At 43.5% G+C, this 18,414-nt stretch overlaps 2 protein-coding genes across 2 annotated transcripts; one reads left to right on the top strand and one right to left on the bottom strand.

The window, feature by feature from the left end:
* Positions 1-3,135: 3,135 nt before the first annotated feature.
* LOC130109653 (dnaJ homolog subfamily B member 9-like) lies at positions 3,136-5,692 on the bottom strand. The gene is made up of 3 exons (XM_056276651.1): positions 5,655-5,692; positions 4,908-5,146; positions 3,136-4,731 (listed from the first exon to the last, which is right to left on the bottom strand). Exons 2-3 carry the CDS (start codon positions 5,122-5,124, stop codon positions 4,265-4,267), a joined length of 684 nt encoding a protein of 227 aa, XP_056132626.1. The 5' UTR covers positions 5,125-5,146; positions 5,655-5,692; the 3' UTR covers positions 3,136-4,264.
* Positions 5,693-5,963: 271 nt separating this feature from the next.
* LOC130109680 (THAP domain-containing protein 5-like) lies at positions 5,964-9,194 on the top strand. Its single transcript, XM_056276676.1, has 3 exons — positions 5,964-6,067; positions 6,459-6,645; positions 8,394-9,194. The coding sequence occupies exons 1-3, from the start codon at positions 5,982-5,984 to the stop codon at positions 9,192-9,194; spliced, it is 1,074 nt and encodes a 357-aa protein (XP_056132651.1). The 5' UTR covers positions 5,964-5,981.
* Positions 9,195-18,414: the final 9,220 nt, after the last annotated feature.

The raw sequence follows: 18,414 nt of genomic DNA, 5'->3' as shown, positions 1-18,414 counted from the left end.
CCAAGAAAATATACCCCACACCATTACACCACCACCACCAGCCTGAACCGTTGATACAAGGCAGGATGGATCCATGCTTTCATGTTGTTGACGCCAAATTCTGACCCTACCATCCGAATGTCGCAGCAGAAATCGAGACTCATCAGACCAGGCAACGTTTTTCCAATCTTCTATTGTCCAATTTTGGTGAGCCTGTGCGAATTGTAGCCTCAGTTTCCTGTTCTTAGCTGACAGGAGTGGCACCCGGTGTGGTCTTCTGCTGCTGTAGCCCATCTGCCTCAAGGTTCGACGTGTTGTGCGTTCAGAGATGCTCTTCTGCATACCTCGGTTGTAATGAGTGGTTATTTGAGTTACTGTTGCCTTTCTGTCAGCTCGAACCAGTCTGGCCATTCTCCTCTGACCTCTGGCATCAACAAGGCATTTTCGCCCACAGAACTGCCGCTCACTGGATATTTTCTCTTTTTCGGACCATTCTCTGTAAGCCCTAGAGATGGTTGTGCGTGAAAATCCCAGTAGATCAGCAGTTTCTGAAATACTCAGACCAGCCCGTCTGGCACCAACAACCATGCCACGTTCAAAGTCACTTAAATCACCTTTCTTCCCCCATTCTGATGCTCGGTTTGAACTGCAGCAGATCGTCTTGACCATGTCTACATGCCTAAATGCATTGGGTTGCTGCCGTGTGATTGGCTGATTAGAAATTTGCGTTAACGAGCAGTTGGACAGGTGTGCCTAATAAAGTGGCCGGTGAGTGTAAGTTGTTCATTGTAAATTTGTGTCAAGACATTTATGTTGATTTACTAAAATTATATTTAATCTCTTTAAACAGCAACTTTTCCCTGAAGGGCATGAACCCAGTGTGTGTTCTCACGAGCCACCGGAGGGGGGGAATTTCAGGGCCTCCTTGAAACTACAATTAAGCACTAGGGGGGAGGTCCAGAGATGGCTGGAAGCCTTTGAAAGGTCATCCCAGATTACCTGGAGGGTGGCAAAAACCTGTCCTGCTACTGGGGATTCTGCTCGCCACAACAAGTACAGAGTAAGAGCATTCATGATAGATGAATGTTGTTTGTTTCATGATTGTTTGAATAGTCAAAAAGTTTAATGAAGCATTTGTATGTTCTAAGGTTGACTTAAGATGACAGCACAACACACGGCATTCGTCATCTACAAAAGAGAACACATTGTGTCCAGCTGAGCTCTACCGTGTACTAAAAAAAATACTTTCAGTCAAAACAGATAGTCCAGGTTAAGCATTAAGCATAGTAATAATATCATAATACCATATCAATCATTTTGAGATTGCATACTGTTTAATCAAGGTAACATGCTCATGTTTCAGTTCCGTTTTTTTGTAGATCTGGTGATTGCCACAATCAAGAGGGGTTTTTGTTCCATGTGACCATTAAAAGCCAGCATAACCACCACTTGATTTGTGCTGAGGCCTTGCAGCACCGGGATGTGTCAAAAGAAACAGTAGAGAAACTGACCAAATTGTTTGAAAGTAGCCACTCTCCCTCTTCAGCACTGAACACACTCAAATACGACCTTCAGGAGGAGCAGGGTGATTCTTATGTGTATGCCTCCGCAGATCGCTCCACCTGCCCTGATGTGAAGTTTTGTTACAGGTTAGTTTCATGAATATTGCTCCTAATGTATTGCTTATTCAAATACAATCCCAAAATTTATCATGTGCTTGAAGTGTATCAATAGAATTCAAATTTCCCCGTTCTTTTTCCTTTAAAATACCCCTGACACAATTCTGTTTCATTGCCAGCTGTCAGTTCATACTTAATACAACTAGTAGTGATCATCCTATGGACATTAGTTATTTACACTAAGCCATCCTAGTGGAGATTAACCCATTTTTTTTGGGGGGGGGGTGAAATCTAAAGAAGCCCAAACATCAGAACTTCCGGCAAACAGACCCACCTGGAAGTTCCACAGCACGACATTAATGCACCGAGCCTATTGTATCTGTAGGGACGCCCGACCAAGCCGGAGGCAACACGGGGATTCGAACCGGTGATCCCCATGTTGGTAGGCAACGGAGACCACGCTACCCGGATGCCCTTGGTGGATTTTTCTGATTATGCTGTTGAAGCTTTCAAATTTCAAATTCTAACGGTGTGTGTCGGCTTGAAACTCGGAACCGCTGCTTGCGGCTATATTGCTCTATTTTATTTTATTTTTTAATTGAGAAATATTTTCATTTCAATTTGACAAAAAGTAGGACAGAAAAAAAGTTTTCATACATTGGTTGTTATTGCTCTATTGTAACGACCACGAATGACTAGATTCGCTAGCTCTTGGTGCAGGAGACTCGGGTTCGCGTCCCGGCTGCCCCCTGAATTCGCTATAGTATGTTAGGGCCTCCTCGAAAACGAGATGGTTCATCTCAAGGGGTTTATCATAATTTTAGTTTGAATGCTTACATTTTACAGGATTGTCATTGTATTCATCATGGTTGCTATCGAGGTTGACATTTTTGGCATGGAGATGAGGGATAAGGATTTTTTTTCTTTTTCATTTTTTATAAGCTTTGAACAGCTTTGGTTTTCACCAAAGAAGTTTGGAAATTTTTTAGGCTCATCAAATCAATGCAGAACACACCAAGGGAAATCCTGGATTGGGTAACTTTTGCAGTGTACAACAAAGGGCAGAGGAAAGGCCCTAAAGCGGGCTATAGGGTTGCATATTGAAATAGCATTTTCATAGCAATCCTAAAAAAACATTTCCACTCATGAGTGTTGTTTTTTTACAAGTTCCTTATTGTACAGAAATTGCACAGCTGTTTAGCTGTTCCTGCAAAAAAAAAGATCACAAATGGTACGAGCTTATAAGTAGATGATTTAACAGAACGTCTAAAGTGTACCATCTATTTCTGTATGCCTTATACACAATTTTTAAATTGAGACCATGGCAACAAACTGAATAATTCAAGCTTTTGGCTGCTAATGAATTTGTATGTGAATGTATTTGGTTTTGAGGGAATCCACTGACTCTGCATGTAGCCCATGGTCAACATTTAAACATGCGTTACACATGAGCTCAATTGTGATTAACATATTAATCAATCATGTTAAAGAAACTTAGTTTCAATAGTTTGCATTTCTATTAAAAAATGAGTCAGTATTTTTGACAGTATTAATTTATTGTATTTACCAACCAATCAGCAATTCGTGTGCTCCCTCTCAACACTCTCACTCACACACACACACAAAGTGCAGACATTAGACAATTCCATGTTTATGGCACTGTCTAAGATAGGCAACATAAAGAGCAAAGGTACTGAATATTGCACATTACAACCAATGTAGGAAATAACTTCACTAGATGAACAAACTGGTGTCTTTAAAAAAAAAAAAATTCCCCAGCCACTCCCCCATCAGCATTTTCCTCGCTTTTTAGACTAGAGCCGGGCCACCAAATCATGGTTTGTTGTATAATGTCAAGGCTGGTAATGTTGATAAACTTACCAGTCACAGACAAATTTACTTTCATTTAGCTTGGGGCTGGTGTTAAGTTTCCCACTTTGAGGTAACAGTTGATAAAGGAACCCTTAAATGTTTCAGATATTATGAACCTTCAGTCCAAATCCAAGTGCTCTTAATTCTTATGTGAAAAGGTTTAAAGATTTATGTGTAATCCTCACCCTTTCAAGTAAATGAACACTTGAAGGAAACAAAAAAAAAAAAGTCAATGACAGGGTGCAAATTCCTGTGCTCAAATCCAAAAATCTTACGACATCACATCCCTTGTACCAAGAACATCTGATGTGTCGTCTGTTTGGGTTTAAAAATCATAGTCTTATCCATGTTAGGGGCAGCAAAAACAAAACATTAAGGTAGGGCCTTTGTGGCTTCAAAATGAATGTCACTGCTTACAAAAATTAAACTGCTGTTAAACAGTAAAACATTAGGCCATACCTGAGAATGGTGGATTTTTGCATAAGCACAAGATGCCCTCCCCCCTACATGTAAACAAAATGACAAATAGGAAAGCCCTAAATTTGGAACGGCATCACAATGAAGTCCTACTATATATTGTGGGCTACAATGTATACGAGTTATTGCTTGGAAACCGCCATAGTTTCTAACCAACTCAGTTATTTGTTCCTAGCTGTGTATATACCAGTAAAATCACAAAGTTTGCATCAAGCGATAAATTAATATTTCAGTTTCCATACCCACAATTGAAAAGCTCAAACCCCAACAGTGTCCAATCATTTGGGATGAGTTTTATTTTCTATGTTCCGCTGGTCTCAGGAGCAGTCAGTAAAGGTGGACACCATGTTGCCCCTGCGCTGGGTGACTGTCCTGCAGTGCCGTTTGCCTGGGCCTTGGAATCTTCCCTCAGTCTGAGTACTGTGTGCGTTGAAGGTGAACATCTTCTCCAAGTCCTCGAACACGTCGTCAAAGAGTCCTCTTCCAAATCCCCCTTGCTGAAACTGTCTCTTGTGCCTGTTGAGGGACTCCTGTTGGGCCGGGAAGTGGCTGTCAAAGTGTCTCTTTTGATGTGTCTGGGAATGGGAGTGGTGGTGGTGGTGGTTGTGATGTTGACCAAATGGGTCAAGGTCTTTAAAAATGTCGTCAAAGTTAAACGACTGGAAGTGCTGGTGGAAGTTGTAGCTGCCAGCTCCACCTCCTCCATGACCCTCCCCTGGTGAGGGACCATGACCAAACTGGTCATACTCGAGCCTTCTCTTATTATCTGATAGCGTTTCGTATGCTAGGAGAGAGGAGGGTGGAGAGAGACACACACACACAGGCATCACTTTTTTTATCTAGTGACTGAACAGGTTTATACATTATAAAATGTTTATTCAGATTCTTCTTTAAGGGAAGGGAATTTATGCCAACAAGGCATAATCTGCCTTCATTAAATCGACAACACAACTCACTCACCCTCTGCTATTTCTCTGAACTCTGACTCGGCGTCCGGGCTCTTGTTTCTGTCAGGGTGGTACTTCATGGCCAGTTTACGGAAAGCCTTCTTGATCTGGCGATCAGGAGCATCTTTAGGCACCCCCAGTATGTCGTAGTAGTCTCTCGTTGCCAGGATGAACTCTGTGATCAGTAGAATATACACCGCAAGCAGCAACGCCGACTGTGCTGTGGTCATGTTGGTGGTGTAGCACCTTGCCCTGTGCAGAGAGCAGAGTTTGGAGGGCTCGATCAGCAATGTCACACATTGCGGGGAGGAAAAAAAAACAAAATTGCGCACTTAACTGCACACGCGCGTGCCAAACTACAAATGCCAAACTACAAAAGTTTGGCATTCTCATTCTCATTGGCAAGCTACCATCACCGCACCGGTGTCGATATGTGCTACCAAACGAGATGTGAAACTTAACGGTTATGTGCGTGGTTAGGAGAGGTTAGGGTTAGACTGCTATCGACTCGAGCGTAGGTATCATTTTCGACAAGGCAACGTTAATCGTTAGAACACCGGATAAATTAGTTGAATAGATTAGCTGAGACATGAAATTCAGACAAGCGACAAGTTTCGACGCACAAGAAAGAAACGACTTACGGATTTTTTTATTTCAAAGCATTGTAAGATACATACTAAGGTATTGCGCTGGGGGGAAATGAAACAACTGTGACAAAACACGTCTTGTCTCGAATAAAACATATAAAGAGTTTAATTACCTGGTATCACCGTGACAAGCAGCCGCCGACTAACCAACTGTGAACGGGAGCGACAGCTATCAAAACGTGGATTTCCGCATTCCTCAGCGGGGAACACCACGACTCGTAACGCCATTGGCCAAGCGCCTCATCCACTGACTCTAATCTCTGTGATTGGTCGACGCAAAAAGCACGTGGATACTGTTGCTGCGTTCAGCCTGACGACATGTCCGCTCCCATTGCTCCAACCCGGAAGTTGCGGTTACGCTTTTCGTGGGACATTTCCTACACGTTTTTTTTTTTTTACCCTGTTCAATAGAAGTGCGCTCATGTAGTTTCGCGGTAGACATGCCAAGGTACTGCGCGGTAAAAGTTTGCAGGAACCGCGGGGGGACTGCGCCCAAGCAAGAAAACAAGAGAATCAGCTTTTATCCGTATGTTTCTCCACCCTACCCTCTTACCCTCTCTTGCGAGCCCGGGCGTTGTAGTTCGTAGTGCAGTGGCGCGCTTGCTGTTAGCTGTCCAGTGTTAGATATTAATTGCTGATATGTTGAATAACAGGTGGGTTTAATGCCACAGAGAGAGATCCCTGGCAAATGCATGGCGACTCCCAACAGCGTGTTGATATTAAGGTTATGGCGGAATGGGGAGCGTGGGAAGCGAGATGAACTGAAGCTTATTGAGTGTATGCGCCAGTTTAATGGTGACCCACCAAACAAACCAATAGTGCGACATTCAGATTCTGTCTACTCTGCAGGAAATTTTGAACGGTTCGATTTTCAAACCAAATGGCCAACTACTTTGCTTTTTCTTCTTCTCCCAAAGATTCCCCTTGCAAGACAAGTCTAGGTTACAGAGATGGGTGGACAACATGAAACGTGAAGAGTGGACTCCGAGCCGACACCAGTACCTGTGCAGTGAACACTTCACAGAGGATTGCTTTGATATCCGTTGGGGGATTCGCTACCTTAAGAACACCGCTGTACCCACAATTTTCCCTTCCACCCAAGATGTAAGCAACAGTCCTCTTATTTCTACTCCCACGTAGGGCTGTCACGATCATTAAATACAAATAATCGCGATTAACGATTGAATTGCCCCCCTTTTTTTCTTTCCCCAATTGTACTTGGCCAATTACCCTATTTTCTGAGGCGTTCCGGTCGCTGCTCCACCCCCTCTGCCAATCCAGGGAGGGCTGCAGACTACCACATGCTTCCTCCGATACATGTGGAGTCGCCAGCCACTTCTTTTCACCTGACAGTGAGGAGTTTCGCCAGGGGAACGTAGCGCGTGGGACGATCAACCAATCAAGTTGCATTTTATATAGAGCTTTTCTAGCTGCAACATCACGCTATTTCCCCCAGGCGCCCCGACTGACCAGAGGAGGCGCTAGTGCAGCAACCAAGACACACCCACATCCGGCTTCCCACCCGCAGACACGGCCAATTGTTTCTGTGTTAAATGAATAACTCACCAGAATTAGACTGTGTTTGGGGTTGATGGCCTCAGTCTGTGCCTTTCTCAGGTCTCTCTTCTTTAACCAGCTGAGGTTGAAAGTGTTGACCAGACTTCTACACAATCCCAAGGCACAAGCTGTGCATTCCTTCTCACTTGCTATGGCATTTGTGACAAGCAATTTAGCCATGGCCAACCAAGTTGCCTGTTGCAGCCACAATGTTAGAACCATTATCTGTGGTTATGTAGGACATTTTCTGCTCCTCTAATGCCCAATCTGCCAAAGCAGACTGAAGGCATTCTGTAAGTGTATCAGCTGTGTGGTTCTCTGGTGTTTATCTTGTTTCTTCGACTGTAGAGTCCAGTCAGTGGTGAGGTAATGTATTGTTAAGTTCATTATGGGGTCCTATTTGAGCTCGACCAAATGTCTGTAGTGGCTGAGGAAAAACCAATTTCTTTTAAATCCTTGATAATATCATCCTTCACTTGGTTATATAAATTGGGTATTGCAATTTTGAAGATGCATGTTTTTCCTGGTAATTCATATTGCTTGTCAAACTTTTGCAGCATTTCTTTAAATGCTGGTTTTTCAACCGTATTGAATGGCTGCATTTCTTTGACTATATACTGCATTGCACTGTCTGTTAACGTGCACCATCTGGTACGGCCACGTTTATATTTAGACACTCGTCCGAAAGCTTCAGGAGCAGCCAATTGCCAGGATGGAACTGTGGCGGTGACTGTCTTTCCAAGTACGGCAAATTGGGTGGGGTGCTGGCTCCGTAGATGGTTTTTTAAATTTGTGGTGTTAGCGCTTTTGACCGCCACCTTTTTGCTGCAAATCCAACAAATTGCCTCCTCTGAGTTATTGGGCTCTCCTTTTTCACTTGGCTTAAAACCAAAATGTGCCCACAGCGGTGCTGTGGTGTTTGGCTTTGGCTTCTCAAGATAAACAGTTTGTTGGCACTAAGTCACCACTCGTGCCAGGGGCTTAACAAGATAACATCATTAAAAGAGCGCCAGTCAAACAACAAACGGAAAACAACATGGAAATACTGATAGAAATATGTCATTTCTGTTAGCTTCATCCAGCTATTTTTATACAAATGAATGAAAACAATTCTAACGATTATGCAAAATGATCACAGTTAGGTCAAATAATCGCGATTATGTAATAATTTTGACAGCCCTACACCCTCGTTCATTCCAGTCTTGTAACTGACATGCAGCCGGCTGTAGCATAGTGCTTATTTTGTGTGAACAAAAACAATATTCCTTCATCATTGCTTTCTTTTGTCCCACAAGGATGAGAAAAAAGCCACTTCCAGCAGAAGGACTCCTAAGGTCAAAGCCAGAACATGTGACGCTGACACCACCTGGAATGACTCTTGTTCCAACAAAAAGCCACTCATTCTGACCAGGGCAGTGAAGGCAAGCCAGTCAACCAGCACAACTAGAAACCCTCTCTGTGAAGACCAACAGACAGTAGATTCCATTCAAGTTGGTCTCATTGAATTACCGCTGGCTTCAGATCTGAGTACCTGCCCTGGCAGTATGTCACTTGATGGAGCCTTACAATCAGAGTTTCAGACTCTTGCCTCCTGTGAACTACAAGGTGATAATGGTTTGCCTAAGACGTCCTGCCTTTCACTGTCCCATGGTGACGAGCTCCATCCTCAAAGCAAAGCCGACTCCACAGTGACAGTGTTATGCTGTGAATCACTGGGTTCTCTCTCAGATGGTGAGGCCACCTTGGACATGGCCGCCCTGCAAGCAGAATCGGGGCAAGCTTTTAGCTTTGTTCCCATGGAACTGATCAAGGGAATATCTGTAGATTGTGTCTTGGAAGGCAGGGGACACAATGACGGAGAGCATGTTTCTGTGTATGAGCACTCATACTGCAGACCTGACACGGACAAAGAGCAACTTTGGAGTAAGATCGTGAGTTTGCGCACTAAAATCTTGGAACTAGACCGCAGGGAGGAAAGCACTGTGGCAAAAATCCGTGCCCTGGAGAATGAGATAGTACACCTCAAGAGGGACAGTGCTGTCTTTGAAGAAAAGCAGAAGGTATTAGAAGATTATATATCATCAGTACTACTCTGATATCACAACTGATGAGACAGTTGTGGACTGTGCAGTTTATTGGTTTGTCTATGAAATGAAAATAGAAATCTCAAATTTTTGTTGTTTCTAGTAATTACATTAATTATTAATCACACTAACATTGATAGACATAAGACACATATCCAACAGTCCTTTGAATTCACACGAGCCCCCGTAGATAGTCAAGTCCATTTTACTTGTATAGCCCAATATCACAAATTACAAATTCGCCTCAAGGGGCTTTACAGCTAGATAATGGCACAAAGTGCCATCTGACTGAGCATGCTATTTTTACAACAGCGCTGTTCACACTAACAAACATTTGATTCCATTTTTGCAAACGTGTCTGTGCTCGTTTGCTTATCTCCACATGGTGGCGCTGTACAGTCATCCTTGTTACAAATTGTTTGGCCGTCTTCATTTATAAAGCCCTTTGTGTCACTGTACTCACCTACCTGTCTGAGTTCCTCCAGCTCCACTGGCTCCACTGCCCCCCCCCCCACTCGCTCTGACCCTGGCCTCCTTCCTGCCCCCAAAACCAGCCTCCGCTCCCTGGGTGCCAGTTTTCTTTTCTGCACCCCGGTCCTGGAAGGCCTTACCTCCCCATGTCAAAGTTGTTTACACCACCGACTCTCATAAAACATCTCTTAACCTTCACTTTTTTTAGACGGGCTTTCAGTCTGTGATGTTTTGATGTCGTCAAATTTACTATTCTGTCTCTGTATATTTGTTTGTTTGTTTTTGTTTTGATTTTTACCCTGGAAAGCACTTTGCGATCTTGAAAAGCCTCGTACAAATAGAATATATTGTTGTTATTGTCCTATTACTCATGAAAGAATGGCTTTACAGAGGCTTGTTGTTGTTGTTACACATCTTGTTTGTCCACATTTCCTTCATAGGTCCTTACACTGTCCTGATAATTCAATCTCAGATGTTGTTGATACGTGTTCTTAAATTATTCATTGTTCTTTTGCTGCGCTATCAAAACCACCCTCTGGCAGTCAGTTGATATACTAGTTGCTATCAAATTGTGACATTCACTGTTTGAAGAGTAAATATGCTTTGTAAGAGTTAATCACCTTTTTACGTTGAAAATATGGACATTCAGCTAGTGTTTTTATCCGGCGTCCCAGTGAGAAGTGCCTCGGGTCACTTTGACAGGAGACGTGACTGTGTTAGCTCTTGTGGAGACCGGCCCTGTGGCTCATCCGAGAAAAATCAGATTCTGTGTCTGCTGCCTCCACAAACAAACCTGATGACTGTTTCTGGTGAGCAGGAAAATGGACCGTGTAGTCACAGGAGAAGTAATGGCATGGCACGCAACAATTTGACATCAGACTTTTCCTTTTCGTTTTGCCGGTGCAGTTTCCCGTCTTGAGCAGAGTGGCTGCAGCTGAGGGCGGCCCATGGGGCCGTGTTTGTTTGGCCCAAGTGAATCTTTGTTTGTCTGTCTGTGTTTATCTTGAACGTCACTGTGTGTTATCTTTGAGATGTCATGTTTTAATCTCTTCATGTCCTGTCATTCTCTCCAAGCCTGGGGAAGCCTGAAGTGCAGCAGTACTCTCTCTCACACACACACACACACACAGTGTCACTACGTGTCATGTTGATCCTACTGATTTTTTTTTTCAAGCAACTTCAGCTTTCTGACGATGTTAAAACACCAACAACTGTCTACGGCTGTAATGATGGCGAGATGGCGGCTGCAGGGTCATGGAACCGGCAACGATCGTCATTTCATAAGCCCCGGCTCGTTTTATTTCCATGTCTCCATTTCCCATGCCACGTTATGGGTTTGGGTGAAAGTGGTATGGTATGTAGGGACTGTTTAGTCCCAAATATTTAAAGAAAATAAAAAAACAACATTGAAATATGATGCAAGGTAAAGCCTTCTATTTCTTTATGTGGTTGTTTAATCTCTAAATTTGCTTTCACAACATTTCCTTTTTATCTCAATGTAACATCCAATTAAGACAACAAACAGGACCAGCAGCATCATTTGTGTGTCTGTTGTTGTTTTTACATGTAATTGGTTATTCTGACTCAGTGTGGCTCTGAGTCATTAGTGTGTTTGTCTCTAGCTGACATGAGTGATCCTGTTTGAAACTGCTTTCCAGAATGCAGAGGGCTATGGGCTGTCTTTGGGCCAGTGCAAGCCAGATGTAAGGGTTTGTCTGGTACAGCGTGTGGTGGGGAGCAGCCAGATAATTCTTTAGATATGCTCAAGCGCTCACGCTTCTCACAGAAATAGTTTTGTCATCATCACAAACTGAGCTCTGCTAACGTACCACACACTAGAATGAATGTGAGTCGTTTACTTGTGAAGTGCATCTGCAAAGAACAAGATGCACCATGTCTACCTCCGCATGAAATCGTGTGCAGGATTAGTGTCTCTTGCAGTTTAAATTAGTATGTCCGGTGTCTACACACAAAAAAGCCTCTTGTTTTCAGGGTCATTCTTTTATGATAAGATGGCATTAAATTCCATGACTCATAAAAACAGTCAGCCTAGCGTCATGCCATTGCCTTAGATGTAAAGCTCTAATGAAAAGTGGAATATTTTGTAATTGCACTGCTTTTATAATGGAATTCCTGCATATGCTTATATAAAGACATCTCTTGTTACCCACTTTTTGCTATTATTTAAACAAAGGGAAAATGTTTTAATGAACCAGGTGTGTGTGTGTGTGTGTGTGTGTGTGTGCGCGCGCGCGCGTGCATCCGTGCGTGCATGCATGGGTACACACAATGGGTAGCGTACTAAGGCATCCCATAGACCTCCTATGATGAAAATATTAACAGAAACACTGACGAGAAATGGCCCTTTAAATTTACAAACATTATCTTAATGAAAGTTGACGTGTGTGTGTGTGTGTGTGTGTGTGTGTGTAGTTTGCAATTGTGGGCCACCCTTGTGCAACTTAGAAAATATATACATAAGAAAATGATTTGGCAATTTACATAAATGAGTGGATAAATCCTTTGCTTTAACATTACCAGAGCTTTCAAATTGTAAATCAACATGTTATTTCCCTGGCGTTGAATAACACTAGGTTCTATGCACTGGTTAGGTTTTATTTTAAAGGACTGTGTGTTGAAGTCATGATTATGACTTCATTGTAAACTCTTTAGCTCTGCATGAGTCCTAACGAAAGGTGAATAATGAAAGGCCCCGGGGTTCAAAACCCCGGTAAAGGATGAGCACACAGGTTTTACCTACAGTATACTCTTTAATTAAAGCTCAATACCTGCCCAACATAACAGAAATACAAAAAACAACAGTTCAGAGTGTATTGTATATATTGTATATTATGCACAAAATGAGTTCTTTCGTTCTCCATTGGTTCTTGCATCTTCATCTGTTTCATGCATGCAGACTAATGCAGCATCATAGATAGCAACCCAACTATCATCCTGTCATCCTTTGCTGTTGTCTGGATGACAATGACAGTATTCAGCTTGTATTGCAATACCTCATGATGATAGGTAGGTATCGGCACGGTGTTTCGTTATAATATCCAAACTTGAAGAAGGAAAAGTCCCTTTTCATAAACTTGTTTAATGGATTGCATTCATCCTGAAAGACGGTTGAAAGCAAGATATGAAAACATTTATTTTCTCTGATAGTTTTTTTCCATGTTTAAATCGGTGATTTAACTTCTATAATTACACGATAGGATAGGCAACAATACTGTCAGTTCATTTCATCACAACGAGATGCAAAACATTGACTTAAACACTGACATTATTCTGAATTATTTTGGTAATTGTGTTGGGGTTTTTTTCACAGTGAAAATGGATATTATCAACACCACCCAAGCTGTTTACATGAAGTAATTAAAGCAGCCACCATCTGACATCTAGTTTCATGGCAGAGCGTTGAAGCCCATTAGCTGTGTAGTTGCATCATTTCTCTCACCGTGCCCGCTGTTGGTCCGGATGGGAAATGCAAAGTGAAAGTGGAGATTGGATCTAGTGTGCACCGGGCACGCACGGCTCCTTGATGAACGGATTGTGACATTTGCGTCATCAGGAGATTAGACTCGCCGCAGGTGTACTGCTGCACCCGCCGTCTTCACGTCGCCTCTGAATTGTCATTAGGCTGTACTGGGATGGTTACCTCATATCCATCTCTTCTCATGCAAGGGGATTTTTGGTTGCGATTGGCGATAGTTTGCAATACTTAACGTATGTATGTATGTATGTATTTACATGTGTATGTATGTAGAAATATGACTGGAATTGCTGAACAAAGAGCTTGTGTCATCTGTCCACAAATACTTTCGCCAGCCTTAATAACAGCGAGCTCACTGTCTGACAGGTTGTTATACCTCTGTGTCAGTACAGATTTGTCCATCCTCTGATCCCCTTGGGTTGCATCATCAGTGATGTAACCAGCGTTCACTGAGTGTTTTGGGTGTTTCAATTTAGGATGCTGTCATCCAAGTGGGGGTGAACTGGACAATTTCCTGACAGTTGAATTGCCATTTCATTTGTTATGATGCACCCAGGCTGCTGCTGCTCTTTTAACTGTAGTGGAGGTATATCCATGGGTTAGTTCAGCTGTTGAGACCGGCAAGTAACATGATGACTACAGACACTGGCCCTAAGACAGGCGAGGGGAGGGAGGGAGGGAGGAAGAGAGTGAGTGAGGGGGAGAGAGAGTGAGTGAGTGAGAGAGAGAGAGTAAGTGAGTGAGTGAGTGAGAGGGAGAGACTGAGTGAGGGAGAGAGAGAGCGTGAGAGCTCAAACACACACAACACGTGGAATAAAACATGCAGATTTTTAAGGGAAATTTTAAACGACACAATGCCTTATTCTACCATGATTTATTCTAATGAATACTCAGTTCTATTTAACGTTTAGCTGTAATGGGATGGGAAAGGTGACAGCTCCAGATATTTGGGAGATAACATCAATTTCCGAGTCATAGCAGTCAATTAGCGTTCTACGATAAGAAAATTAAGTTAGCAAATATCACACCAATCTATATCATTAATGGCTAGTGCCATACAATACATCCATCCATCCATCCATCCATCCGTTATCTGAACCGCTTACCCTGCTCTCAGGGTCGCGGGAATGCTGGAGCCTATTCCAGCAGTCATTGGGTGGCAGGTGGGGAGACACCCTGGACAGGCCACCAGGCCATCACAGGGCCCTCACACACACACACACACACACACACACACACACACCTAGGGACAATTTAGTACGGCCAATTCACCTGACCTACATGTCTTTGGACTGTGGGAGGAAACCGGAGCCCCCGGAAGAAACTCACGCAGACACGGGGAGAACATGCAAACTCCACACAGAGGACGACCCGGGATGACCCACCAAGGTTGGACCACCCCGGGGCTCGAACCCAGGACCTTCTTGCTGTGAGGCGACCGCGCTAAGCACTGCGTCACCGTGCACAATACACCAATATGTTATTGGGCTGACATGGTGTGGTCAAAGTGGGATTAGGTGGGACATTTGACTCATCCCACAAAATCAAAACGTCCAACTCAAGTGTAGGGGATGAAACCTTATTGGGACCAAATGAGCTCGTGTGATGTTTCTAAGCCTGAAATATCCATTATTTGGTGACCCATGTTCTAAATGATAAATTGTAGTATCCTATAACCATAGTAGGTGAAAGGCAGACTTACATATGGTATCCTATGCTGGGAGGAAGTAGGTCCTCTTTTTGGGAAAAAAGGCCCATACCATTTTTTTTAGGAGGCTGACTAGAAATACTGTCAGCCTACTAATGAAGAAATGTTTCTGTAACATAAGTGGATATTTTATGAGGGGTGAAAATTCTGCAAAAAAAAAAGAAAAAGAAAAAAGATGACATTCGGTTTTTTTAGGGTTACTCTCTCTATTCCAGTTGTTGTAATGCATGTGTCTCTATTCAGGGTTACTCTATGTTTTGCAGCACCATACTGAATCCTCACAGTAGTTGCTGCCTGATTGACTGGTGTTGAAAAGCAACGTCAATTCATAAATCATATTTGAGAACTAGACCAAAAACTGTATGTGCACCCTGGTCATTTAATAGCATAGTTACATTATCCCCACCTGTCTGTTCATGTGGAGGCTGCAAGCAGAGGTATCCTTCTCTAACACCATCTGTTAAAGTGTGTTGTTTCCTTCTACTAATGAGACTTTACAACTCGTTTCAACCCCTCTGGGCTATAAACTTTAATAATAACTTCAGCACGTAAGGTTATACATCATGCTCGGTCCGTTATTCCAGGTGCAACAACATAAACGACCCCTGTGTAAACAAGGAACTAAAACAATGGTTCCTAACAATAGTTCCTATTGTTACATCCTTTCTCTTTTCAGAGTTTCTTCTTTTTTAGAACCTTTAATACATTTTTTTAATTGTCTATCGCTGTAAACAATAAAATATAAACAAAACTCTTTGCTACTAACAGTGTACGAATATCAACATTCAAAATGTTTTTCATATTAACAATGACATATATTTATCAGTTACTTATAGCTCCTAATGAAAATGAACATTATCAACGACTGTGTATCAAAGTGCTATGGCTTCTCTTCACAGTTTAACATAACCAATGTTTAAATGAATACCTGAACTTGCAGATAACCAGGTGAACAAGAACGCATGTACACAACATTTGTGATTCACTTTTTTTTTTCATTCCTGCCCCCCCAAAGTCCATTAGCGCTACAAATCCATTCATCTGTGTGAGGTCACAAAGTCTTTGTATCGCTGCGGCTGCACAACAGAGCGGCCTGATCTGGTGGTAACAGGGTTAGCCCTGTCACCAGTGTCCTTGGTTTTGTTTCCTGCTAAGACACTGCGAGAAGGAACACTCTCTGAATGTCCGGGTTCAACACTCTCTGGCTGACTGGGGCTGCTGATCTCCATGTCCATAGTGTCAGTGAAGATTGCTCCTGGTGCATGCCTGAGGTGTCTGTGATTTCTCCTGATGACACCACCCGTGTGCAGTTGGACCTCATAGGATCTCCTATCGACCGGCCTCAGCACCTTCCCCACTCTCCAGCCAGTGTGGGGTGCGAGAGGCTGAACTCTCACACATTCACCTGGGGCAAGCGTGTCCAAGTCTTTAGCCGACCTGTTGTAGTATGCCCTCTGACGTTGTTGGTTATTTTGTAAGTCCTGTTTCACCTGCACAACTTTCGGCTGTAACAGGCTTGCCTTGGTTGGCAGTAGTGTTTTGGTACGGCGACTGAGCAGCCGCTGTGCTGGTGTGGTATCAGTACCCTGTGATGGTGTGTTGCGGTGGTCCAGAAGGGCGAGATAAGGATCCTGTCCAGCAGCCTTGGCTTTGAGCAAGAGTCTTTTTGCTGTCTTAACGGCTGACTCAGCTCTGCCGTTGCTTTGCGGGTAACCTGGTGATGAGGTTTTATGTTGAAATCCCCAGTCGACTGAACTTCTGGAATTCTTGTGACGAATACTGTGGGCCATTGTCCGAGATTACAATATCTGGGATACCTTGGCAGGCAAAATGAGCTTTCAGCTTCCGTATCACTGTGGTTGACTTGGTATCTGCCAGGTAATCTATTTCCCAAAAATTTGAGAAAAAATCCACAATTATGAGGTAGTCTTTGTTTTCAAACATGAACAGATCCGTGCCCACCTTTGCCCACGGCCTGCTTGGCACATCATGTGACATTAGTGTTTCTTTTTGTTGCTTAATGTCCATTGATCTGCAGATGTCACACTTTGCTATATATGATTTTATTTGGTCGTTCATGCCCTGCCAATAGACACACTCCCTAGCCCTCCGTAGGCATCCTTCCACACCCAGATGTGATGCGTGTAGGCGGCAAGTGAAGTCTTTCCTCAATGCATCAGGGATGACAGTGCGCTCACTCCTGAACACTATTCCATCTTGGTGGCTTAACTCCTCTTGGAATGAGAAGTAGGGCTTGATTTCCCTTGGTGTTTTTGACTTATCATCAGGCCATCCTTGCTGCATCATTTTGATGAGAAGCTGCAGTGTTTCATCCTCTTTTGTGGCAGATCGTATATCATGTAGCCTGTCTGCTGCGATAGGTTAAGTGTTGTGCCATGTTGACAGTCTAGTTCTGCATCCGGTGCACTCTCAGGAAGATAAGCTCTGCTCAGAGTGTCTGCTAGCAGCATGTCTCTACCTGGCACATATACTACATCTAGATCATACTTTTGTATGCGCAGCATCATTCCCTGCAGCCTTTTGGGTGCACTCAGTAGAGGTTTTCTCACTATTGTTTCCAACGGCTTGTGATCACTTTGCACCGTCACTTTTCGGCCGTATGTGTACTGGTGAAATCTTTCCATGCTAAAAACCATTGCTAAGAACTCCTTTTCTATTTGTGCATACCCACGCTCTGTTTGAGTGAGTGCTCTGCTTGCAAATGCTATTGGCTTACCCATCTGCATGAGCGCTGCGCCTAAGCCTGTGTCTGAAGCATCACACTGCACTGTGAGTTCCTCATCTGGGTTGTAATATTTCAGTACTGGGACCTTTGCTATAGTCTCTTTCAGTTTGAGGAAAGCCTCCTCGTGCTGTGCTGTCCAGTTCCACTCCCTGTTTTTGTGTGTCAAATCTCTCAACACTATGCACTGGTCTGAGAGGTGGGGACAAAACTTGGCTAGATAATTTACCATACCTAGCAGCCTTTGCACTCCTTTCACATCAGTCGGTGCCGGCATCTTCTCAACGGCAAGCACTTTCTCTGGATCCGCCCTGAGTCCATCAGCCGTCAGGCGGTGTCCAATGTATGTGGTCTCCTTTTGTCTCAGCTTGAATTTGTCTTTGTTCAGCTTGATGTTCTTTTGTCTGCATCTTTCAAGAAACAGTCTCAGTTTTCCATCATGGTCCCGCTCAGCTTCCTCCTGTGTTTCCCCTTGGCCTGTGATCAGTACATCGTCAGCTATAATGTACAAGCCCGGTACACCGTCCAACGCTTGTGTGAGCTTTCTCTGAAAGATTTCTGGGGCCGGACTTATCCCCATTGGCATCCTCAGCCACCTGTAACGTCCGAATGGAGTGGCAAATGTTGTTAAATAGCTGGACTCCTCCTCCAGCTGCACATGCCAGAATCCACTCTTGACATCACACACTGTGAACACTTTTGCTTTTGACAAGTCCGGTAAAATGTCCTCAATGGTTGGCAGTGGGAAGTGACTGCGCTTTAGAGCTTTGTTCAAAGGCTTGGGATCGATACACACTCTTGGTTTCCCACTTGG

The sequence above is a fragment of the Lampris incognitus genome, chromosome 3, assembly GCF_029633865.1.
Source record: "Lampris incognitus isolate fLamInc1 chromosome 3, fLamInc1.hap2, whole genome shotgun sequence".
Classification (NCBI taxonomy): Eukaryota; Metazoa; Chordata; class Actinopteri; order Lampriformes; family Lampridae; genus Lampris; species Lampris incognitus.
The sequence above is the reverse complement of the archived record's forward strand: the minus strand, read 5'-3'. Positions and strand labels throughout refer to the sequence as shown.